Source organism: Carex rostrata, chromosome 21, assembly GCF_964058835.1.
Source record: "Carex rostrata chromosome 21, lpCarRost1.2, whole genome shotgun sequence".
Taxonomy (NCBI): Eukaryota; Viridiplantae; Streptophyta; class Magnoliopsida; order Poales; family Cyperaceae; genus Carex; species Carex rostrata.
This window is the reverse complement of record NC_135938.1, coordinates 5,939,243-5,966,466: the sequence shown is the minus strand read 5'-3', so window position 1 is coordinate 5,966,466 and position 27,224 is coordinate 5,939,243. Positions and strand designations below refer to the sequence as shown.

The 27,224-nt window shown below is 32.8% G+C and overlaps 1 protein-coding gene across 1 annotated transcript; it reads left to right on the top strand.

Moving 5' to 3' along the window:
• Nucleotides 1–12,005: 12,005 nt before the first annotated feature.
• LOC144573471 (SNARE-like superfamily protein) lies at nt 12,006–14,000 on the top strand. Its single transcript, XM_078323251.1, has 3 exons — nt 12,006–12,164; nt 13,032–13,200; nt 13,611–14,000. Exons 1-3 carry the CDS (start codon nt 12,105–12,107, stop codon nt 13,805–13,807), a joined length of 426 nt encoding a protein of 141 aa, XP_078179377.1. The 5' UTR covers nt 12,006–12,104; the 3' UTR covers nt 13,808–14,000.
• The last annotated feature ends 13,224 nt before the right edge of the window (nt 14,001–27,224 follow it).

Here is a 27,224-nt window from a genome sequence, read left to right as displayed (position 1 = left end):
ATGCTACATGATCTTCTACGATAAGTATACTAAACCAAACTATATGCTTCTATTTTTATTTGTGATTTATTCTATCATTCTATATCAAGAAATATTCAAATACTAATTCTTCATTTTGATTACTCTTTTTATAGTATTCATTTGTAAAATTATTATCGTTCATTTCAATTGAAAGTTGATTTTAATTATTATTATAATTATAAAATGTTTAAATATGTATATTGACTTCATTTACCTTATAAAATTAATTGCTCTTTGTCTATTATAATATGTAATACCATGAAGTATAAACTATTAAATAATGTTACTTTTTGAATTTTTTTTCTTCTTATTTGCGTAATTGATAAAAAGTATAGACTTAGATTAGTTGTCATTTAGTTGTCATTTAGTTGTTACATCAATTCTCTAATATTGATTATGTTGATAATTAGTAGAAATATAGAATATAAAGTTTGAAAAGGGAAAATCGCTATGTGTGATAGCTTCCACTATAGCTACGCTATTCGCAATAGCTTTTTTTTTTGGTCTCCCCGCTATGCCGCTATAATCGCTATTTAGAACCTTGATTAAAATTAATTTATTAACCTTCTAATTTTGACTACTTGGCTTTATACTAAACTAATTCGAATGTTTAAAATTTTTACATGCAAACACATCACTTGTAAGGTATGTGGGTTTCAACAGTTCAGATTTGTCATTTGAAGACGATTAAATAGATTTTAGATTTGAGTTCACCAACAAGTTTGGTGAACTTAAGAACACCCTAGCTCTACTCATGGACGTCTCCATTGTTAGATTAAATGGAGGGAAGTGTGTCTTTATAATTGATTATTGATAAAAACAATTCAGGGGTAGAGTAACTTGGAAGGACTGCACCGCTGAGAGAAGCCATGTTGAAGTTGAAGCCCCTACAGAGTAGCAGACACTTGGATTGCTGTGTCAGCCAGGAGCAGATTTGATTTATTATAACGGTTACTGTGTTGAAGCCACAGCAGAGTAGGGACAGTATAGTGACAAAATGAATTATTTGAGGTCAGTTCGGCAATGTCAAAAATTCGTGATTTGAAAATAATTCAGGTATAATTTGGGAATAATTCGGAATTATCTGGACCAGATATCACAGTCCTGCAAGAGAGCAAAAAGAAAAAAAAATGTTTTGGAAAAAATTCGGAAAAATTTCGTAAAATTCGTGAATTATTCGGATTTAATTTGGTCAAAGTTCGGTCAACCGAATAATTCGGCGTTCTATTCAATATCACCAAAAAACCGAATTATTCAGGTTTAATTCGCAAATCTTGTGACTATGAGGGACACTTGGATCGATGAGTCATCCATTATAGTCACAAGATTCGCGAATTAAATCCGAATAATTTTTTTTTTGTGATGCCGAATTATTTGGTTGACCAAACTTTGACCGAATTAAATCCAAATAATTCACGAATTTTACGGTTTTTTCCGGAATTTAACTAATTATTCGCGATTTTTTCCCATAAATTTTTTTTTTGCTCTCTTCTAGGACTGATATCTCTAGTCCGAATAATTCTAAATCATTCCCGAATTATTCTCGAATCACGAATTTTTGATTTCGCCGAACCGAACATCAATAATTCATTTGTCACTATGGTGTCATCCAGGACCAAATTTTTTTCATTCGTATTGAAAAACAGAACCTCATTTGTTCAGTCAAAGATCGGTTTCATGAGACTCTCCTCGGTCTCTTTCCTCCATTATGAGAGGATTTAATATAAGCTTTAAGTTTATCAAGTTTTGATAAATTTAAATTTCAAAATTGATCAATTGATTTCAATAACAAATTCTAATTGTTATCTTAATCTTTCATTCCAATTATTTTTTATTTCTTTATGCATTTTTGATTTTTTGATAAGATTGAGATATTTAAAAATGATTTTTTATTAGTTTATTTTTGAAGATTCCATAAATTAATTACAATTTTTTTTTCAGTCATAAATAATGTTAGCAATCATTTTTCAAGTCTTCAAAGCAATTTCTTGTCGGACCATTCAAATAAAATTTTCACCATTCATTTAATTCTTCAAGGCATTAATGAAAATCGGTAAGTTAGACATCTTTGTTTCTTACCAAAAAAAAAAATGTTATAAGACTTAATTTTGAGAACAAAAAATAAAAAATATATTTGATTTCACTTTTTTTAACCAGAAGCTCTCAGAAGTACCTCAATTTAAGGTCTTGTTCGGCGAACAGAGAAAAATAGATATAGAAATAAAATTGCAAAAAAATTTAACTGATTTTTATTATTGATGTGGCAAAGAAAAATTCACCCCTCCCACGATTTAAAATCCGAACAGGGCCTAAAAGTTTTCTTTTCAACGCGTTTCTTTGTCCCCATCTTCCGAATATGCCGAACAAATATATTATTTTTTCTTTTCAAGAATCGAGACTTTTTGTAATGTTGCATGTATTACAACTTTACACACTTTGCTAAACTTTGCTAAGTAATGCAATTTTGGATAAGACACAAAAAGTAACATCTTCCTTCAAAGTCTCATCTAATAAGGGTTAACTTGGGATTTAATCATAAGAATAAAAAGCAACAAATTGATACATGAGTAACTTGGGATTTAATTATATAAACATCCAACATAGAGTTAGACTTTTATATTATGAGTGTCAAATACATATAAAAAAATTATGTAAAGAATAAAAATTAATTTTGCAATATAATAACATGTCACACCCCCGATCTGGAGGTGCGATAATCCTACCGCGTCTATTTTACCATTCAATATACTTAACATAAGGCATGAATCTTTTTATGTATTGCCAATAGGATCCATTATATTTTTGCCATATCTCAAATAATTAACAAGAATTATCTGACATTTACATTGGATAATAGAGAAATATTCTCTGCACCATGTCAGATAAAATAATCCCATATCTTTAGGTGGCCTACTGTCAATTATAACCCAGAAGTGTTTCTCTGACTTCGCATAATGAACCTGTAACCCACAAGGGAAAACGAGTGAGAAATAATAAAAATTTTCTCAGTGCTGATTGCCACTCAGATTATTGGATTCGAATGAAATCCATATTCAGAATGAAATCACCGCACGAGAAAGTGAATGGATATTCGTATATCTCAAAATCTTATTGAACAATAGAAATTACATAAATAAATCAAAACTCTAAGAATCTTATCAGAATAAATGGTTTGGGTCTAAATCTTTTAAACCATAAAGTCAGGTAACGTTTGGAACCTAATCTTTAGAGCCGCTAAGTCTGGTAACATATGGTTTCTTAACTTAACAATTTATAGTCTGGTAGCACTGAAAGATACCATACATGTATCTGTCGTGTCAGGCTTATACCGTTCTAACTATCCTGACAATTTGTTAACATAACCAATATGAAAACAATAAAACAATATTGTCATTATCAAAAAGAAAATCAATGATTAAACAGTTACCACAGTTTATTAGTCTCACAGTCACAATTCACAAGTTATTCAATATCCCCTATCCAACCGATACTGGATTCAGTTGGGGTCATTCACCATATGCGTATAAGGGTCCTGGAGTAAAGTCTAGTAGCTAGCTAAACTTTACGATATATTAATCCTTTTTCTCCACTATATGGAGGTTCAAGGATTACAGTATTCAATATTCAATTAATTCAATCACTGTGGTCCCAATCAATCATTTGCAATAAGAATCAATCAATCGATAAACAATATCAACATGACAGTCAACAATCTTACCTGTAATTTAGTTTTAATTATATTGGACTATGCATATGATGCAACAATTCAACCAATGCAGTCAATCAAATATTCAAAATGCACAGAGAGTTACGATTTAATTTCTAGTCATAAATCTCAGACTAATCCAATAACATCACACCTGATATCGTAGGGCAACATGTGAGATCACTAGCAGTATGTTCTTCCTGAACACTCTATCTCGTCAGTCTCTTACTTAATTTTACCTATATCATAATATAAGATATATAATAATTAAGTATAACATAACAATTCATATGTTATAATATTTAAATCTCAATTATGTTTTTATCCGATAAACTATGTTCAATATATTTGATAAAACATTCGTTATTCTTTTATTTATATTTTAGAATCATATAGTACTCTATATATATATATCAAGTCTAATAAGTCCATTCCTGTTCATTTTTTAATATATTTAATATAGTTAAGCATCGTCTTATATAAAATATAATGAAATTTGGAAATTAATGAGTCATTGATATTTTAGTTTTTGACACGAACCAGCGATTAAATGATTCTCAAAATTGCACCAAGTACTACGGTTCTATTGATATCAAAATTCTTTGAAAATCATTGTTTTTAAAGTTATCATATTATTTTGGTTGTTAATAAAACTCTTCCAAGATGTAAGCTGAAGTCATCAAGAAATTAAAAGGATAAATTATATTGATATCAAAATTATTCGACCATTATAACTAAAAATTTAACCATTATCAAAATAATAACTTAAAAATATAATTGTATTCTCTTTGATTTAAATAGCCACTTTCAATTTAGTACATATAAAATTATTCCATTATCCATGAAATAATAATAAAAAATAACTATCTATTACATTTAATTGGTGGCTAAATGTTATTTTCAGTTGTACCAAAATTAATACGCATACAATTTAAATCATAAAATATGTATATAAAGTTTATAAGTTTATTTTATTTTCCTAATAATTGTCACACATTCCTTTCAAAGAGAAAAAAACCAAGAAGGAATATTTGTAGAAAAAAATTAGATGTCATTTTGACTCAAGCAGACAACATATCGCCTTCCTTTGACAATATTTAATGTCACAAGGGACAAAAATAGAAAAACGGGACAGGCAGAATTTTTTCTTTACAGAAATTATATAAAATAATATAGGATAATAGATGAAATTTATTTTTTTAAAAATACATCATGTTACATAATATCGCCTAAAGAAACTGAAAAAATAAAATAAGTTATTTCTGTTAAATCAAAATCTTAAGACAGAATATCTATTGCCTATATTATTTTTAAATAAAAAATTATACCGCATCCGCATGGAGAAATGATGAGGTTGATTGGATTCAACTGCGCATAGAAATTAGAAACGAACAAACAAATATTTTGGTCTTGGGTCAAAAGCGGGTGAATCTTTTTCCAACGCTGGTCCGATGCAAAAGTATATATAGGCTTTCCGTTTGGAGCCGAAATTTTTAAATTTACTATTTTTTCAAAAGAAAAAAATTTCTTTTTTTAAAAATTCGATTTTTGTTATGTGTCATGATCAAAGGTTTAAATAGTGTTTATCGCGTCATAGCGGAATGGTTAAAAAAACAGCGCTATTCCCATATAGCGCCGCTATAGCGCGAAATAGCACGCTATAACGCTGATAGCGATATAGCTTTTATCGTCTGAAAACGCTATAGCGCGCTATTTAGAACCTTGGTCATGGCCGTATCTAACAGATATGGACCCATTTATTGGAGGTCACATCTAGCGAATGAGACCTCAGAATAAGGTCCGCATCTAGCGGATGAGACTTCAAAATAGAGTCCGCACCCAAATAAATAAAAAACCTCATTTGGAAAAAAAAAATGGAAGCTCATCCGCTAGGTGTGGACCCTATCATAGGGCATCATCTGCTAGATGCGACCCCCAATAAATGAGTCTACATCCACTAGATGCGGCCATGGTATTGGAGGTTGCATCCACTAAGTGCGGCCATGGTAGAAATCAAAATTTTCAGAAAAAATGATTTTTTTTTTCAACAAATGGTACATTTAAAAATTTCGGCGTTTGGAGTAAAAAGAATTAAACAGTCTGAAAAACTTTTATAATTTTATTTTATTATTAATATTCGAGGATTAATAAAAATAATTTTATTTTGAAAATTCAGTCAAATAAATTAGATCTGTTTCACTCCTCATAAAAAAGTCATTTCGCAATTTCCTTTCTCTTTCTTTCATAAAACTAGAATTGTGAGATTTGAAACTCTTTGAATATGTTGTTAAAAATAATATTTCTTTGTATAGAAATAACCGAAATTTTTAAATATACCATGGTTTAAAAAAAGATAAACCCAAACACCATTTTTTTGAAAAATTTCGAATTTTGACACGGCCGCATCCCGAGGGAGCGGCCACCTTATTTCGGGCCGCTTCTAGGCGATGCGAACTTTATTCATTTAGAATTAACTTAATATATAGTCAAATAATAGAAATTTATAAATTAATTTAATGAATAATTTTTATATTAAATTGAGGGATTGAAATTAATCAGATATATTTTTGAATTAAGCTCATAAAAAAAGTCCCAATTTTACTCTATTTATAATGATTGTTTGGTTCAAATTACTCGGTTCAAATTCTAATGAATCTTTATTACAAAGTAGCTCTTCCTTATTAGTATGATAAATTATATTGTGTTAATATGATAAATATTTTTATGATGAAATAAGAGTTAAAATTCTTCAATTTAATTTCAATATTAATATAAAGCTTCAAACTTATATTTCTTTCATAGAAAAAATATCTCAATCACTGTACTGAATGTGATTCTCATAAATCTAACTGTTTTGTTTTTGAAGTGTAATAAGCCATACAAATATTATTTTTATATTGAATCTAGAGGCACCCGCGCGCTACAATTGAAATCCAGATCCATTTGGTGAAGTTCTTTGTTTTTTTCTTTGTCGCTCAAAATGACAATTTTTTTGCTGTCATAAATTTGGAGAGCACTTGACAAACGCATCACTGTTTGTCAGCTTTATAGTCAAAATTGGATTCTTTTTTTACCTATAGAATAATTGCTGCACTATATATTTCTTTTGCAAATTGCGGAGAAAAGTGGGGCTGTGGGGGGTTTTACACAATGCCAAAAACAATATAATTGTTTAAGGTTGTTGTTCAGTGTCGGAGGAGAAACTCTCATTAAAAAAAAAAAAAGGACGGAATGACGGAGAAAACAATCCTCCAAATAATAAAATTTACACTTCAAATCGAGAGTGACAGATTTTGTCAAAATCTTCTTGTCGCTCTCCTCCGAACATTGTGCGCTCCCTTTCGTTCCCCTTCGCTCCGTCTTCGATTCTCCTCTTCTGGAATAGGTGAGTTCGTCTGATCAGCTCAAATCTAGTGAGTTCTCACCTCTACACAGAGAATTTGTCGTTGCCTCCTTTCACGTCCCCCTATCTGAAGCTGAGCCTAACTGTCAAGATAAATGTTTAACTATATTTCTATGATAAACACGAGACTAATGACAAGACATCATGCAAATTTACTATTTCTCCCTATAAAAATATTTATTCAAAAAGTTTATAAAAGAAGATAATCCTATAAAATAACTTGTATTCAACAAATTTGGGTACAAGTAATTTGTTCTCTAAAGGAAAACTTAGTTGTATTATTTTAAAAATTATACATTGTCTTTCTTTTCAGAGACGGAAGTATGCATGATGAATGAGAGTCAATATACTCTTTTTTTTATATTTTATTTCATTTTCAATATAAAAATTTTATATGGTTGATTTTAATTTATTTTCGTTTGATCCATATAGTTGAAAGTCTCACTGCCTCCTGATTCTTTTATTATAATGAAGTAAGGCAATGGAGTCTTGCCACATCGCAATTAATATCAACACCGAATTAATTATGATTCGAGTGAATAATCACATTATCACAGCCGTTCCAGGTGATTTAAATGGGGGGAGAGATGTGTGTGTTGTCCAAACGGTTTTGGACAAAGTTTGACTTAAACCGTCGTATCAAAGTTGGTATAAACATTTATAATTTGAGGTGTTATTTAAATTTATTAAGTTTTAAATATGTTTGCACGAATCTCAATACAAATCGGACATTTAAGCTTAATTTTTTGAATGAGACTTTGTCCAAATTCCTCAAATCCCGATTTAAATAGCAAAATATATTTACTGGACAATTCTTCTAAACTATTTCGTCCATGCAGGAAAATAATATATTTTGTAATATATTGTAAATTATGATAAGGTGGCCAAAAGATATTTTAAATTGAATAAAGTATGACAACATGTGTTATGTTTATTAACAGAGTTTGATGAGTATAATTTCAAAATTTATTGAATTAGTTTCAAACAATAAATTCAAACTGTTTAAATCGATTTACTTTATGAATGGTGAGTTATTTAGTATAAAGTCAAGCAGTCAGCCAGTCATAAATGAAATTTTACAAGTTATTTAAAATATTTATCTTTTATTATTTTTAAACTGTTTGACTTTATATTAAATAACTTTAAAATTTTAGTTGTATATATATTATTCGTAAATAATAATATATTAGATTGATTTCAACAGTTAAATTTATTATTTAAAATTAATTCAATGAATTTTAAAATTATGTTTATCAAACCATGCATCTCGAGCACGGAAGCAGCTTGATTCCGATGTCCATTGAATCCAAAGTGGTTCCAATAGGTTCGCTAACCGTCAGATTTGTTTTAGAATTCATGCCCACAATTTTGCGTCTGCTTTAAAATCCGTATACATGAATCCTAAAGCAGATCTGACGGTTACCGAATCTATTGAAACCACTTTGAATCCAATGAACATCAGACCCAAGCAGATCTCCTGGAGCACAGTACTCGCTACCTTTCCTCTTTTAGATTTTATGATATATATTTATTTAATATGATATGGTGTCAGTAAAAAAAGTTACAACGCTCATAATTGACTTCTGATTGGGGTCGCGTACAAATCAAGCATTACTCAAACAATCGATTGAGCGACATTTTCGAGAACTGCAAGTTCTACAAGACGAATCCGAACGGTTGATTCTCACGAGTGATGCGTCTACACATGAAAATTTTAAACATTCGAATTAATTTGATATAAAGTCAAGCGGTCAAAATTAAAATGTCAATAAATTAATTTTAATACATTCATTTTTTGAATCTTTTTTAACCACTTGATATATGCAAAATTAATTTTAAAATTAATTTTTTTTTATATGTAGACCCATCACTCGTAAGGTAAGCGGTTTTCAACGGTTCAAATTAGTCATTTGAAACCGATTCGATGAGTTTTAAATTTGAGTTCACCAAGAGAATTGGTGGACTTAAGAACACCCTAGTTCTACTCATAAAATTTTCTTATAAAATATAGGAGTCAATTCTATAAAATTATAATATTTCACTATAAATTATATAGAAAATCATATATAAATATATTTTTTTTAAGAAAAATATGGGTCAATTAACTCCATTTTTTTCCATATAGGTCCGTCTCTGCGCTAAGGATACGTTTGGATGTGTAAAAAATAGAGATTATTTTAAAATAAAATCAATACGGAATAGTAGTGTGAATTCAAATAATCTTATTGCTATTCGGAGTAGTTAGATTAGCTGTTATTTTTTATTTCTTGTAAATATTGAAATAACTAGTATTTGGAAATATGAAGAGATAGAAAAAATATTTCTCTCCGATTTTCGACAAAACAGTTTCGAAATGACAAAGTAAACACCACTTTTGTTATTTCCGCATTGTGATAATTCGTTTGAGACCCCACTTACCTGTCTTTTCTCTTAAAAATAACACCTTGTTAACACTATTATTTCTCGTTTACAGCTATTTATTATTCTAAATATACAATTCAAATAACATTCTTACTAATCCGAATAGCAAAATTTTCACACTAATATAAAAAAAAAACTATTTTTTTCTCTATTTTCATATACTATTTTTAAATTTTGTTATTCTAATTATTCTAACTCTCATTGAAACATAGTTGCAAGCAACTAAACAATCCTAAGACACTCATTGAAACATAGTTGCAAGCAACTAAACAATCCTAAGACATTTTTTGTGAAATGATTATCAACTCATACAATTCTCCCACTAAATGAGAATAAACACACCCCTTTCCTAACCAATCCAAAAAGAAAAAGGGTTTTAATAAAAAAAAAGTTATTCGCAAAGAAATTCGGATTAAAGATACTTCAAGATTCGTACAATAAAATTAGTCATGTTATTATCAGTTTTGTCACAGTAAGTCACGGGTACTCTGTACAACACGTCACGCGTGTAGATCATGTGACGTAACTTATGTGTTATGTGGTGTCTTTTAGAAAATGACACGTTATATTATATCACACAAACTAATTAATATGGTCACATCACTTCATACACGATGTGACAATTTTTTTTTATTATTTCTTTATTTTAATTTATTTTGCATTTTTTTCAAACTTTTTAGCATTTTTTTTTTATTTTTTAACATTGAACTAAGTAAACCCGAAAAAAAAAATTAAACGTGACTAATCAAATCACGTGTAATTATGTTATACGTAGTTACGACGTAATTATATACACGTAGGTCCTGTTCGGCCTCCAATTGAGAATGGGCATGAGCACAGGAATTGAACTGAAAAGTACTATTCCTGTGGAAAAAATAAAATTTAGTTGCCACGGAAACAGTAACGCAGCCGAACAAGACCATAAAGTGACTATTTGTGTGGAGTATCAGATTTTGCCACTATTCTCATTCTCAAATAAATCAATTCTTAAAAAAAAACAAAGATGTTGATTGATGCAAGATATTTTACGTAATGTCACATCACGTAAATTATTTTTTTATCACGTAATACACGTAATACAATGTAATATAAATCACAATATATTAATCACAGTCGCGTTAAATTGTGTTTCTTCGTAAATTAACTCAAACAATTGTAATTTGTGGTAGTATACATGGATATTGAAATTTTTTTTTGTGAACAATGAGTATCCACGTGAGGTGATGGTGTGGTACAGTATATCACTAAAATCAAGAATAATGACATTATACATAGTATATTGTAGTAAGCATAGTGACAAACGAAAAGTTCGGATTCGATTTGACGAGTTCAAAAATTCATAATTCGGATATAATAAGTAAGTACAAAAAAAATTCAAAAAATTTCAAAAAAAAAATTAGCATTTTTTTTTGACATTTTTCTCGTGAATAATACATGACTCGTTTTTTATTCACGAATAAAATGTATTATAAGTTTTTTTGCGTTTTATTTTGAGTTCGGTTCGAAAACGTCAAAAAAAACATTTTATACGCAAATTAAATGCGTATAAAACGCGAGTTATGTCACTGACTAGTAAGCAGATAACTTGGAGCGCAAATTTTATTTTTGACGGATTTAGACCTGGATTTGAATGGGGAATTTTGTCGGAGAAAAGTAAACATTTTGTTCTAAACTTGGTCAAAGTTCCCAAAAATAAGTGGACGCATGCTCAAATGGAGAAACGTTGGATTTGAAAACTTCAATTTCTCATAATATATATTTCATGTTGTCTGAGTCAACTTCTTTTGTCACAAATTTTTTACATTGGTAAAAGAAGGATTATATTTATAAAATAAAAAAATTCCAAAGAAGAAAATAAAAATGTTCAGTAACATGTTTGAAAATGTTAAAGACATTAACAACAGAAAATAAAAATGAAAGAACGGAGAAACAAACAAACAAGGCCTGAAGTATAACAATCTAATATATTAGGCCTTGAATTGCTGGAGTGGGCTTGAATTATTTTATGACAATTCATTACAGGCCTTAATTAGGCTTCTAGAGAAATGCCCAATCCAATCAGGGTGCGTTTCCTCTGAGATATCTCATATTTTGCGTGACCGACGTGTCATGTACCTATTCGGGACTGACGTAGGGGCCAGTATTATTTGAGCTTTAAGATTCGTGCAGAACGTCTTTGAACGCTTAAGATTTTCCAGAAAGTCACGCAAAATATGGGGTATCTCAGAGGTAACGAATTCATCCAATCAGTCCTTTGACAAAAAAATGTTCATTTTCAGGGAACCGAGGGGCGTCCGATGGGTATCGAACCAAAACCGGTTCAGTGTCCGGTCGGAACCGTCCGAAGTTTTCAAAATCGCGTAAAGTTGATCCGCACGAATAGCTACGCAAACCGAAAGGATTCGACCGGCCATTTACGCGAACCGAAAGGGGCCCATTTTCAGAGGTAACCAAAGTTTTTCTACCTCTCTCTCTCTCTCTCTCTCGCGTCTTGCTGGAAGCGAGGAGATCTTGGCACTGGAGAGCTCTGAGAAATCTTCTTGACTAGAGGTTATGGCGGCGATCTATAGCCTGTTCATCATCAACAAATCCGGCGGTCTCATTTACTACAAGGTATGCTTACGCGGTCTCTTGATCTTCTCCTATTCCTCTCCGACCTTTAATTTGAGAAATGGAGCCAATTGATAGTTAAGGTGCCAATCGGGAGTAAGGGTTTGGATTCAAGCAAGCACTACCTTATATTGGTCAAATTATGTACTTGTATATCACCGAGGAGTACCAGTTGGTACCAGTGGTCAGTAGAATTCTACTGTCAACATGATCTCTTCTATTTGCTCTTGCTTCTCTCTGTGCTTAATTGATGCCTAGGTATTAGATTCCTACCGAAAAATGCACCATAAGTCAGATTTGTAATCAGGGGTAGTTACCAGTGTCAGGCTTCTTCTATTGTTTCTAACCTTATTTTTCCTTTCACGTTTTCTGATGTTGTTATTATTATTATAGGATAATCTGTAAGGTGACCTGGCATATATTAAAGGAAAATTTATTATTTACGAACCTGTAAAACAAGAACCACCTCTCATGCTCTTTATATCAAGGGATGAAGGAAAAATAAACATGTTTCCCGACAGACATGAAATTATCCATGTATTGGCCAGTTTTTTGAAATTATCCATGTATTGGTCAGTTTCCCAGGAAGTTTACAGATCCTAAATACTTATGCTATGTAGTGTTTGTCTATACATAGGTTGTGAATAATTGAAGGGTTATTTGTATATTGTTTTTGATGTGTTACTTGTGGGAATATATATGATAATTCTCTGGTCTTAGAAGGAGCATGCTAGATAACTTTTATTTTTCAGGGTTATTAATAGAAATATTGTGTTCTATATGGCATATGCAAAATCATTGATGTTATCTGTTATAAATGCTAGTTTTTTATATTTTGCCTTTTTTTTTTTTGTGGAATTGAATTGAAAGGATTATGGCTCGGCAGGCCGAATGGATACGAACGATAGTTTGAGGCTGGCAAGTTTGTGGCACTCCATGCATGCCATCTCACAACAACTGTCACCCACCATTGGCTGTACCGGCATCGATTTATTACGTGCCGATACCTTTGATCTTCATTGCTTTCAGTCCCTTACTGGTACTTCCAAATTTATTTGCTGATCTTTTGCTCATGATTTTTCTTTGTTTCAGTCTGTTTCTCACGTATGATGTACTTGTTAGACCGGAGGCACTAGGCTTAGTTTACCACCTAGATCCTGACAGGCTGAATATCAATGGCTTTTTATATTATTATTTTGTACTTATAATTTCATTGTTGGTATTTAGTTATGGGCTTTAAATGAATGGGAGTAATGCAACCACGACAAAAACTTTACAGTTTGATTCCCTTTTACATTCGCATGGCACCTTTGGAAGGTTTCCTCGCGAACTTTGTGTAAAGTGTTTGAAGGAGTTGTGGGAGATCTCACCTCTTTGAGTGGGGGTATGTATGGTATTTTTTTTGTTTTGCCATGTTATCTTTATGTTATTGTTATTGTTATTTTTTAGGGACAAAATTCTTTGTGATCTGTGAGCCAGGTGCACCATACATGGAACTACTACTAAAGGTAATATACGAGCTCTATACTGATTATGTGTTGAAGAACCCCTTTTATGAAATGGAAATGCCAATTCGGTGCGAGCTGTTTGATCTCAATCTCTCCCAGGCTGTGCAAAAAGACCGGGTTGCACTTTTGGCCCGCTGAACTTCATGTTCTATTCTTTGTTATATTTTTACATTGTTTTTTTTCTTAAGATTAGGTGTATGTGCTTGTGTAGGAATGAAATTTGATTTGCTGAGATGTTTTTTTTTTTTGCCCCCTATTTTGTGATCATTAGAAAAGAACTGCAATATCAGATACAGATACGAGTTTTCTGTCAGTCACATTTTTATTGCCTGTATTTTTGCTTCCTGGTGTTATTTGCTGACTTCCCAGCTATTTCAACTGTGAATAGCACTTTTTTCCCTCCAAGAATGAAGAACAGTGTTCTATTGATCAGTTCTACAAGAGAGTTAAATCAATGTACTTGCCTGATATTCTGAAACTTGGAAGATGAGCAAAACACAACCTTAATCTATACCAGTAAATAGTAAAATACCAATTCTAAGAGGAAACACTGGTAACCTGACCGGAATGACCATGAGAGGCCAAGATCGGTAAAAATAAGATACCATCATTTATCCCTACTTTATATCAGTACGAATTATTCGGGTATAATTCGCGAATCTTGTGACCATGCACCATAGTGCAATAGAATAGATGCCTTGGAGCAAATGGGTCCCTGTAGAGATTTGGGAAACAGTTCCAGATCCAAGATGCAATTCCTGCCAAGTCTACCCTTTTCAATTTTATCGTTGGATGAGCATCATGATTGTACATTTAGAAACCACATGTATTTATTCAAACAAGTTTTATAGGGTTTATTATTTGTGAGACTTTTACTATATTCAGGTGGAGTTAATTTTTTCATGAAATTGTTACATCATAAGCTTTCAATAACTAAAATGTACACAGGTTATCCATCCAAATCTAAATTCCTGTTTGAATTATTAGTTATAACTAATTACTTCTAGCACAAGGGCCTGCCAACCAGCCCAAATTCCCTTTAGCAAATCTATAATATCAAAATATGTGCAACTTTTTTTTTTTTCTTTAAAGTAAGAGTGCTGTCTGTGAAATATGAATTGATGAACAGAAAAAATCAGTATCTGCATTCTTAGAAGTAGGTTCATTCCATTAATTTTGTATCTCATTATAATAGTGTACATTGTTTACACTGTTAAGCTGCATATAATATAGCAGCATTAGATTTCCTCTTTCCAGAAAAATAAAAAATATAACTATATCATCATAAGTTGAGAGTATTACAGTAGAAATAAAATGAAATTTAGAGATACAATCAGGAATAAAAATTTGGGGATGACCAAGTTGATGCCATGGCCAAATCTGCCTCCAAATCCGCCTATTCCGCCTCCTTGAAAGTTCGTTAATGCATTGAAATCACCTGTTAATTACATACCAACAACATAAGCAAAATCAACTATAGATATTAAGTAAACAAAAGAGACCAGTACTGTAACATATGAACAGTAGGTATTTCTCTTTAAGTAACAGATAAGTGGAAGCTCTATATTTATTACCTCTTCCAGCATCGTGGCCACAGCCGTGTGTAAGAGCATAGCTCACATCATGAACAGAGGCACCATCATAGAAGCGAAAACTATACATGATGTTATGAATGCATTTGAGCACGAGATTTGTCTCCTCGAAGCATGGCCCTTCACAAAACTCGTCAGTGTACTGGGGAGGCACATTTAGTGATCCCTGTGGCGTCAGCCTGTATCACTCCTGGCAACTAGTGTAGACCTGCTTCCGGAACAAGAAAAATGAAATAAAAGAACAACGTTATTCCGCTTACGTGTTATATTTTGGTGAAAATGTATTTAGATTTTGAAATGCTAATTAAGAAAAAACAAAGTAACAATATTGATTGTCAAGCATCATTGCATCAATCTATGAGTATTATTAGGACATGCCACGTTAGCAGCTGCCCAAGACCAAGGGGAAGCAGAGGCTTCAATCCTGGAAGCAGCAAAGGAGAACTCGGGCCAAGGAGAGTCGGAGAACCTACCTAGGGTAGACATGGCGGGAGACACGATTAACTTGGAATTTGTTGATCCCATGAATTTGAACAGATGCGCCCATTGTGAGATAAGAGGGCACTACCTCGATATGTTTATCTGCGAGGGATGTGAAAACAGTTTCCATCCCGGATGTGTTTCCGAACATCTCCCCCAGTATGGAAATGATCCACGCTTCGACACATACTTGTGCCTCGCTTGCACCTCTCAGCGTCACCTTTTCTCTCATTATAGCCTCAACTAGTAGATATAATCTCCTAGATCTCGTCTTTTTGTTATATGGAAAAAGGGAAAAGCATACCTACTTTTGGAATGTAATTTTACTTTCTTGGAATGCCTCCCGGGATATATCCCGGATTGACTATATCATTGTCACGATTATTTTACTCAATTATTATGACTCAATATTTATTTCCTATAATTTAATGCACGACGCTTTGAATAACGATTTCATTAAATGACTTTTGAAAAAATGACGGGTCAAACCTCGAAAATAAGGAAAACCGTCAAATCAATTCAATATCGCCTTAGAAAACCCAAAAGACGACGTCTCATTTTCGATGCGAAATATTCAGTAACAGTAGGTCCCACCACATTTATCACGACCACAGTACTACTTTTCACCTATAAATACCTCCGTAATACGTCCAACAGAGGCACTCTCATACTTCTTTCTTTTCTCTTATCTCGGGAATACATATATCATGCCTATAACACGCTCTGCCCATAAACGAAAACTCCCCAAGACAGAGCCCGAGACCACCGTCTCGCAGCTCCTGAATCCCGCTCCTTCTGCTCCCGGGATAAGAGCCCGCATAACCCTGGAGCAAAAGAAGGGGTTATTAAAATACTGGGATCCCGAGGTCTTAGACTGGGTGCTCGACAATGAAGATCTTCGATTAAGAGATCTCATTGAATGGGGGATTGACATCAATCAGGCCATCGATGAAAACGAGATCGACTGGGCTGAGCTCGAGAGAAGTAGCTCGGATGAGGCTGAAATCCCGAGATATGGTCCGCGGGATGTCTACGGAGTTCCCATGGATACCTGCGAGATCTGCGGGAAGGTCGATGTTAGTACCCGCATAACTTCTTGCTGGTTTTGCCACAAGAAGGCACATACCTCGTGCTTGCGGTGGATCGCTCGGAAAGACCCCCGCAAGCCAGGACATTTTCTTTGGCAATGTCCACTTCCTCTGCGGGTTTGGTTCCTCGAAGGATAATACACCGTCATGCTACCTTCCCTTGTTATGTCCATCTCGTCTGGTGTGATTTTTGTTGTTGTGCAGAAGCAAAATCACACCCGACTATTTGCTGACCATGGGAACCGTAATGCATGCGGGGTATAGTAGTAGTTTCTTTTATTGTAGGCTAATAGGTTTAGCCATTTCCTTTTGTTGTAGGCTAATATGATCTATTTCTGATGTAAATCGAAAATTTTATTTAATGAACATTTTTCCTTTATACTTACTGGTTTCTCATCTCTTACCTCAGGGGCTCTACCCCGAGGTCGATTTAACACAACGACATTTTTTCCGATTTAACATAACTGCTTCTGACTAAAAAAAAAGACAACATAACGCGTATTTTTCGCGTTATTCTACATATGTAAATGTGTGTGTACACCGCGTATTTTTCGCGTTCGGTTTAAATCTCGAACGAAGTAAATAAATTCTTATCGCGTATGTTATTAAATTTTACTGCGTTTCTATCCAACTATATATACGATATGATGTCGTGACATAAGTAATAACAACAACTGTTGAAAGCAAAAGCATGGATCTCGGGTCAACCTTGAATAATAGAGGAAAAGAAGTGAAAGTCTGAGATAAGGATGATTTCTGCCCGAGGTGCCAACAGTTCAGAAAACGTAAGGAAATGTTCATGTGTGATGAGTGCAAAGACGCGTTCCATCCTCCTTGTATCACGGTATACCTGCCCAAGACAAGGGAGGATTTGAGATGGAAACACTTCATCTGCTCACCGTGCGCGCTTGACAAGTCGAAGCGACTTCGGATTAAAAGAAAACGCAAGAAAATATTTTATTCCGATTCCGAGTAATAAACTCGTTACTGACTTAATGATTTATCTGAGTTCATCTCGTTTCCATTTATTGTTTTGACTTTTTTAGTTAATGTATACGTATGTCCGAATGAATGAATTTTTATGTTTCCCCGAGATGATTTATGTTTCACTTTGTTTTGCAAAAAGATCGTGAATATAACAAGTCAAAAGCATATGTTTAAGACGCATTTTGACTTCGGGAGCTAATGATAGGGCCATGTTACCAAGGCCCTTTTAGCTTCAATATGGACCATAAACAAGGCCGGGATTAGGACCTCTTCATTGAGAGGCCAATCCGGGATACAATGCAAAGTCCATGATTGAAGTTCTTTTATAATCGAAGCCTAGAATTAACCGACTTAAATGGGCCGAGAAAGCCCGTATCTCGCGACTTAAAGCCCAGAAGTCACCTAACCATTCATAACTTCCCGCGATGTCTGTTATTTCATAACCATTCACGACGTCGCATAACCGTTAGTTGTATCATGACCACGATCACACGATCTCATAACTGACCCACGAACTGGCTTACCCTTGGTAGGGGTAAGGCGGTATGTAGGTCACCCTATATAAGGCTCTTCTTTCGACAGAAAAAGGGACAAACGGCAAGCAGTACACGCTTACTTACACACACATCTCGGAAATAAGATAGGTTAGAGTTCAATATTCCTGAGATCATTCCAAGTCTCTTAAGTCATCTTCTGACCTTAGAGACCCGAGGTTAACTCCCGACCTCACCACCACCTCTTCTCGGCCTGTGACTTCGAGCAGGACGAGCCCGACTTCAGCCCATCTTCTGCATACGGCCTGTTATCCCGAGATAGCCCGTATCAACACGTGACTTGAATAAGTTTTAAATATTATTTTTTAATTATAATTTGTTTTGTAATAATGAATATGGCTAATATAACATCAGTGTCATTTCAGTCTATATAACACCAACTCCAAAACCTATCAAATCGAGTTCAAATGATGAATTCAAACCGTTCGAACTAATTTACTTTATGAGTGATGCGTTTACATGCAAACTTTTTATATTTTTGACTTATTTTAGTATCAAATCAAGCAGCAAAAAAATTGAAAAATGAATGTATTAAAATTAATTTAAAAACTCACACATTTGACCGCTTGACTTGATACCAAATAAACTCAAAAGCTTATAAATTTTACATGTAAACGCATAACTAATGAAGTAGATCGGTTTGAACGGTTTGGATTCACCATTTGAACTCGATTTGATAGATTTTGCAGTTGGTGTTATGTAGACTGAAATGACACTGATTTTATATTAGCCATACTCTGTAATAATTTCTTGTTATTTGATATATTTTGTTATTATTTTGAAATAAAAATCTAAAAACAATAATTAAAGTGATCAGTTACGTACGTCACATCATATTAAAAAAAAATAATCACATACTGTTACGTGATATGGGCTTAATCAAGTCACGAGATATTAGTCATGTTAAATTTTTGCTTTGCTAACGGTGTCTTGTGTCCATGAAAAGGACCATCACGGACCACCATAACTGGCCCTTAATTGTTCTCTTATATCGGAAATTTTCTCACTGGCAGCACATTGAGTTATTGTCTGAGCAGTTCTTGGGCTCAGAAATCTGTACTCTTTTCTGAAATCAATTTGTGAGGCCCATGTCTGACCACACGGTCCAAACTAGTTCCTGGCCTTGCTCCAGAACATCAATTTTTCTCTTTTTTTTTTTTGGAAAAAGAATATCCATGAAATCACCAACACCCGATTTTTTTAAAAATACTCATTTAATAAATAAATTAAATAAAAATGCCCAGGTTTTCGCCAGATTTATAAAAATACCCCCCCCCCCCCGCGGATATTATCCGCGCCCCGTATTTTTTATTCCCCCCCGCGAATTTTATCCGCGCCCCGGATAAATAAATCCCCCCCCGCAGATTTTATCCGTGCCCCAGACCCTTTTAATTTGAACAGACTCGATCCCTTCCCTTCCCTTCCCCTTCCCCTTCCCCTTCCCCTTCCCCTTCTACGCCGCCCCAGTGCTCTCTCCTCCCTCTCTGTCTCCTCACGGCGCCCCCCTGCACCGATTTTTTCCGGCCTCCTCTCTCTTTTCCGACTTCACTGGACCCACCCACCCCTCTCTTCTCTCTTTTCCACCTCACTGGTGGCAGCCCCACCCGCCCCGAAGCCCCACCAGCCACCCCCCTGTCATCTCCACTGTCGAGGCGACGAGCCACCAATCGAACTGCACTTGAAGCTATCTCGGGATAAAGGTAAACCCTTCTCTCGAATTTGTTGTGTTGAATTGAATTGATTGGTTATCGAGGCGGGTTGTTGATTTTCCCGAGTCGATCAAAATGATAATTGCTTAATTAGTGTATGCATGCCGGGTTAATTTGTGCTTAATTAGTGTATGTATGCATGCCGGGTTGATTTTTCCGAATTGAATTGATTGCTTAATTAGTGTATGTATGCATGCCGGGTTGATTTTCCCGAATCGAATTGATTGCTTAATTTGTGCTTAATTAGTGTATGTATGCATGCCGTGTTGATTTTCCCGAATAGAATTGATTGCTTAATTTGTGCTTGTATGCATGCCGGGTTACCATGGTTGATTTTTCTAACATGGTTGATTTACACATTATGTATAGGATTATAGGGATTTTTTCTGACATGTTTGATTTATTTGTAAAGAATTATAGTGTGGCAATATGCATATTACGGATCTATCTGTGCTATGGATTCATATCTCTATTTTTTTAGAAAGGTAAAAAACCACTGTTTTTGGACGGCGACAATTATTTTTTCTACCTTGATACAAATAAAGGAGTACAATTATTTGACAGTGATAATATTGACGATAAGATTGAAACAATTTGAATAAAATTGAAAATATATTATAGGTATGTCATATTGTCATATTGTCATTGTATAATTATAAATTAATAATAATTACTAATTATATAATCTTATTAAAATAATAATTTAATATATTAACAATATAAAATATTAATTATATAATTATATTTTAATAATAATTATTATAATAAGATACTAATTATATAATATTAATATATCAATAACAACTATAATATATTATAATATTATTATAATAATGATTTACTATATTAAGAATAATAATTATTAATTATTAATAATTATTAAGTATTAATTATTAATAATTAGTAATTATTAATTATTAATTATTAATAATTATTAATTATCAATTATCAATAATTATTAATTATCAATTATCAATAATAATTAATTACTAATTATTAATTATCAATAATTATTAATAATAAGATACTAATTAAATGATAATAATATATTAATAACTGTTGGGGTTTTTGACGATTCAAACCCATTGATTTAGCTTAAGGTGCGGAAAGAGTAAAACAAAAAATTTACATCTACCTTAAGCTACGGATTAAATGAATCAGGAAGATCCATTTAATCCTATTTACAGATCTACTCCATAATTGATTTTTAAAAGCTTTAAATCTATTTATCAATTAAATAGATTAATATAACATGTTTATACCTTGTTTCCAAATCACAGTTGGAATGCAGACCGAGCGAGAAGAGCACCAAGGAAGGAATCGACTCGGAGTATCACACGTGTGATACCTCTATCGGTTATCCACCAGGATTGACCGGATAGCGGTTTATTTCTTCTGCCAGAAATACTATAAACCGCGGAATTCTGCAGAAACACTATTCACAAAAATAGGGACAGATTAAATATATTTAAGACTCCAAGTTATTCCGTTTCACTTAAAAGCAAAACAAGAAATACCGCAGAGTTTGCAAAAATATATTTTTTCGAATCTCGTAATAACTGAAACCGGGGAATAAAGAAATTCCGATTAATGAATTAATCAGATTAACATGTGAATTAGTAAGTTTTCTCTCTACCCTCACCCCTCTATTTATAGTGTTTTGAGGAGGTTCGCAAAAGACCGAAATACCCCTCAAAACAAATCTATTTACCAAAATACCTTGACACCTCATGCTTTAATATGTGAAATGACCAAAATACCCCTTCCACACTCTTCTCCATGCTTCTACACCCTAAGGTGTCATGCAAGGTGGCATAGGTGTGAAATGACCATTTTGCCTTTGGCCCATTAAGGCATGAATAGTAATAGGCTTTGATTTTGGGCTTTGACTTTAGGCTTTTAATTTTAATTAAGGCTTTGATTATTTTTGGGATTTTAAACACATAATTCAAATCCATAATTAACAAATTAAAATCCAAATCAAATATATATAATTGTCATATACAATTATATTTCTTTTCGGTTGTTGTTCGGTAACTTTTATACAACGTAACGTGTACGTTTATAAATTAACCGTTGTTTCTGCTTGTCATTCTAAATGACATTTATAATTTAATTATATCACGTATAATTAATTATAACCATCTTAATATTAATTATAATCAATTTATAATTAATAAGTAAGATTCTCCGAGTAGCTCCTATATGGTGTGACCCAATAGGATCTGTGTTATGTTGGTAAACAGAGTTAAAACTGTTTTAACTTCTATAATCATGAGTGGTATCTGGCAACACATCATGACCATCCAATTACACAGATGATGCTGTACTGTACAATATCACGATCCAGTAAACTATTTACTTGTGTCTGTTCTTCTGTCTCATAGCTATCAGATCAGTTTTAAGGTAGATGTGTGTCATCCTTGCTAACTGAATCTTTTCTTGATCTTGAGTAGATTATCAAATATAATTACTCTTGTAATTATACCGCATGCAAATAATCTAACTCTACCAAGGGGCCCAATGATGCTATAGCTCGTATAGAGATACGAGGGACAAATAGTATTCTTGGCAGACTATCACTTCCTCAGCTAAGCTATACATATGAAAATGCTACCGTTATGACTGCTTTTTACGGACAGCGGTAGATAGCAATCACACATACATATTTCTTAGTGGGAACGATAAATACCTCATACTTTAGAACGTGACACTGAATGAAAACATAAATGACACGAACACAATTCTATTTAATGTCTCATTCGGGGTCTGTCAAATACCATGTTCCTAGAACATGTATCTATGTGATTAAAATGACATCTCGTGTCAGGTGGTTTGTAAAACTTAATCATCTTTTAATCCACATACTAACCTTATAGCGGTAATTAGTGTTCCTACTAATTACCTTGGTCAGTGACCTTTTAAGAGTATATATCATCTATATTATGGAGTTTCACAATTTCAGTCATGAACTCGAAATGATCCATAAATGCAATAATACTCAAGGCAACAAAATGATATAAACATTCAATTCATGAACAAAGCTTTATGATAATTTATCGTATTATTGACTTCTAGATTATTACACTAACAATAACAACTATAATATATTATCATATTATCATAATAATTATTTAATATATTAACAGTATAACATATTAATTATATAATTACATATTAATAATAATATTGAATAAGAAAATATTAATTATATAATATTAATATATTATTATATTATTGTATTATTGAAGTTTACAAACGGGTGAGTCTCAGAACGGCCACTTAACGGCATATTCTCTATATTTTGTCTCACAGTGGGCTGTGTGTATTCTTCTTCATCTTCTTCATCTCCTTCATCATTAATGTCCCAGTCTCCTCCCCCCCATTCATCCCCAGTTTGCATATTTTCCTCCGGTACCTCGTTCATAAATTCAAATTCTGACTCGTTTGGATCTTCATGTACTGGTGCCGGTCTGGGGTCAGGACTTGGTTCAGGCCCAGGTAAGGATGAAGGACCTCCATGCATGGATATAGGTGAGATAAAAGGTGGAGATTGTACTCGTGGTGGGACAAAAGGTGGAGATTGAGGTGAATTATGGTATATTTCTGCTTCCGGTTCTGCTACTGGCATTGAGATAAAAGGAGTGTGTGGTTCATAATTTGGTTGATCATTTTCTGCAACCGAATTTTGGCCTGAACTCCCAGCCACTGACTCTCCGCGAATTCTGCATGCAAAAACTTCCAATAATCCATCGGACCGCACAACCTGCGCGATCAGGCCTCTCAATGCCCCGTCATCACCTAATGCGATTCTAACATACCTTCATGCATGGACCATTCGGGCTTGAATCTGTAATTCCCAACGATTCCTATTGTAGCCGCTCACTTCATAAATAAGCGATTGCAATTGCTCAAATGAGAAATTTTCATCAACCCAATACGTATTTACTGGAGGTTTGGAGTAAGGTGCCCCATTCTGGTCAAAAATGAATTTCCCTCCAAAATGTATTGAAATTGCAATAGGCATGGCCAATAAACTACATTCGGAGAAGGAAATATTTTGTAAGTTTATTGATTTCAAATGAACAGTAAATACGTATATGAACAAGAAAAACGTATGTGCACAGTAAATGAACAGTAAATACGTATATGAAAAGTACATGAACAGTATATACGTATGTGAACAGTATATGAACAGTAAATACTTATGTGAACATTAAAATGAACAGTAAATACGTATATGAACAGTAAATACGTACATCCACAGTAAATGAATAGTAAACAACAATACGTAAAAAAACTTGATTTAGCAGCTGAACAGTTCTTCTCTTCCTCCTTCCTCCTCCCTCTCTTCTTCTCCTTCCTCTCTTCTTCCTTCCTCTCTTCTTCTCCTCTCTTTCCTCTTTCTCCTTCTGCTTCTCTCTTTTTGAAGTCTAAGAGGTCTATTTATAACAAAAAAATGCGCCAAAAAAAAAAAAAGATCCGGAGCGCGGATATTATCCGCGGGGGGACTTTAAAATTACGGGGTGCGGATAATATCTGTGCGGGGGGGGGGGGGGGGGGTATTTTTATAAATTTGACGAAAACCTGGGCATTTTTATTTAATTTATTTATTAGTTGGGTATTTTAAAAAAAATCGGCATCAACACCGAGTCTGTGACAGCAGCAGTACCAGTACATGGCGCACTACAATTCTTCAAACCCATATATTCTGAAGTAGGCATTATAGAAATAATGTTGTCCTATGACTAGAGGTCTGCAAGATAAGACTTAAAAACACATTAATTAAAAATATAATAGGACTAAAAAAACTGAATTTTTTATTAATAGAAAATAAATAAATAAAATATCGAAATACAGTATAACTTTTGGATTTTGTCGAAAATTGAGTAGAACGGGTTGTGTAAACCCATCCCACCGGACGGGTCTAATTATCCCGTCCGGGTTATATCCTTAATTAACCGCAGTTAATCGGTTAAAACGACTTCGCGGTTAAAAAAAAATACCCGGACGGGTTGTGTAATCCCGTCCCGACGCAAAAAAAAAAAAAAAAAAAAAAGGCAAAGGCCGGACGGGAAAATAAAACCCGTCCGGATTTATATACATATAATATTATTATATTATAATATAATATAATATTATTATTATATTATATTATATTATATTATATTATTTTTTTGTTTTTTATATTATATTATTATATTATATTATGATTTTATATATATTATATTATGATATTAATATACTTATAATATTATTATATTAATATATTAAAATTGTAAACGTTCGAATTAATTTAGTATAAAGTCAAGCAGTAAAAAAACGTTTAAAAAAATAAATGCACTAAAATTAATTTATTAATCTTTTAATTTTGACCGATTGACTTTATACTAAATTAATTCAAATGTTTAAAATTTTCACATGTAGATGCATCACTCGTAAGGTAGGCAGGTTTCAACGGTTCGAATTCATCATTTGAAACCGATTTGATGAATTTTGGAGTTAAGTTCACCAAACACTTTGGTGAGCTTAAGAACACCCTAGTTCTACTTTTATATGAGTTATTATATTATATTATATACATATATATATTTTTAATTATATTATTATATTATATTATACTAGAGCAAAGCTAGGGTGTGATGTGCTCATCAAGAAAGTTTGGTGAGCACAACTCCAAAAGTATATCATATCGACTTCAAACATCGAATCCAAACCGTTGAAATCCATATATTTCATGAGTGATGCATGCACATACAAAATTTTGAAAGTTTCGAGTTTCTTTGCTACAAGGTCAAGTGGTCAAAGAAAAGAACTTTTTATAAGTTAATTTATAAGTTGTTTTATATATTCAATTTTTATAATTTTTTTGACCGTTTGACCTTGTAGCAAATAAACTCGAAACATTCAAAATTTTGTATGTACATGCATCACTCATGAACTACATAGATTCCAACAGTACGGATTCGACGTTTGAACTCGATTCGATATACTTTTGAAGTTGTGCTCACCAAACCCTCTTGATGAGCACATCACACCCTAGCTTTGCTCATTATGCTATAATTTTATATATATTATATTATATTATATTATAATTTTATATATATTATATTATATTATTTTTGTTTTTTATATTATATTATTATGTTATATAATATAATAATATTATATGTATATAAATCCGGACGGGTTTTATTTTCCCGTCTGGCCTTTGCTTTTTTTTTTCTTTTTTTTGCGTCGGGACGGGATTGTGTTTTTTTTTTGCGTCAGGACGGGATTACACAATCCGTCCGAGTAAATTTTTTTTTTTTTTTGTGCGTCGGGACGGGATTACACAACCCGTCTGGGTATTTTTTTTTTTTTTTTTTAACCGGGAAGTCGTTTTAACCGATTAACTGCGGTTAATTAAGGATATAACCCGGACGGGATAATTAGACCCGTCCGGTGGGATGGGTTTACACAACCCATTCTACTCAGTTTTCGACAAAATTCAAAAGTTATGCTGTATTTCGATATTTTATTTATTTATTTTCTATTAATAAAAAACTCGGCTAAAAAAACGCACAGTACAATGTCAGAGAGTTCCCAAACTGTGGTTATAAACGAACAGTACATTCACTAGTATGCACAGAAATATATGGTATGTTGACGCCAAAATTTTTATTAATAGGAAATTAATTAAATAAATATTCAAAATGAAGAACGCTTTTGCGTTTTTTCCAATGTTATCAGAACCGGACCGGACATTGACCCGGTAAAGCTCCGGTTCACTGGTTTATTGGTCGGACCGGTGGGTCAACCGGTTCAATTGTTGGTTTTTTATAATTATAATATTTGATATTGAGATATTATTTCTTATTTTAATAGAGTGTTAGTTGAAGTAATATTTTATGTATATAACTTAATTTGAGCAAATAAATTAACTAAATAATTAAAACGAGAATATTTATATATTTTCTAATTGGTGTACGCTAGCTTTTTACAATTTATTACATAAAATATGAAAGTGAAAATTTTCTTAAAAATTAAAAACAAATAGAAAAATATTTTTACATACAAATAGAAATTTTGAGAGAGATGAATTGTAAATTTCATCTTTACACAAATAAATAATGTTACATACATGAAAAAAATAACAGTGTCTG

Coding starts and splice junctions, on each gene's coding strand:
- LOC144573471 (XM_078323251.1), top strand. CDS start 12,105: ATGGCGGCGATCTATAGCCTGTTCATCATCAACAAATCCGGCGGTCTC. Junction 12,165..13,031: donor GCGGTCTCATTTACTACAAG/GTATGCTTACGC, acceptor TTGAATTGAAAG/GATTATGGCTCGGCAGGCCG. Junction 13,201..13,610: donor TTGCTTTCAGTCCCTTACTG/GTACTTCCAAAT, acceptor GTTATTTTTTAG/GGACAAAATTCTTTGTGATC.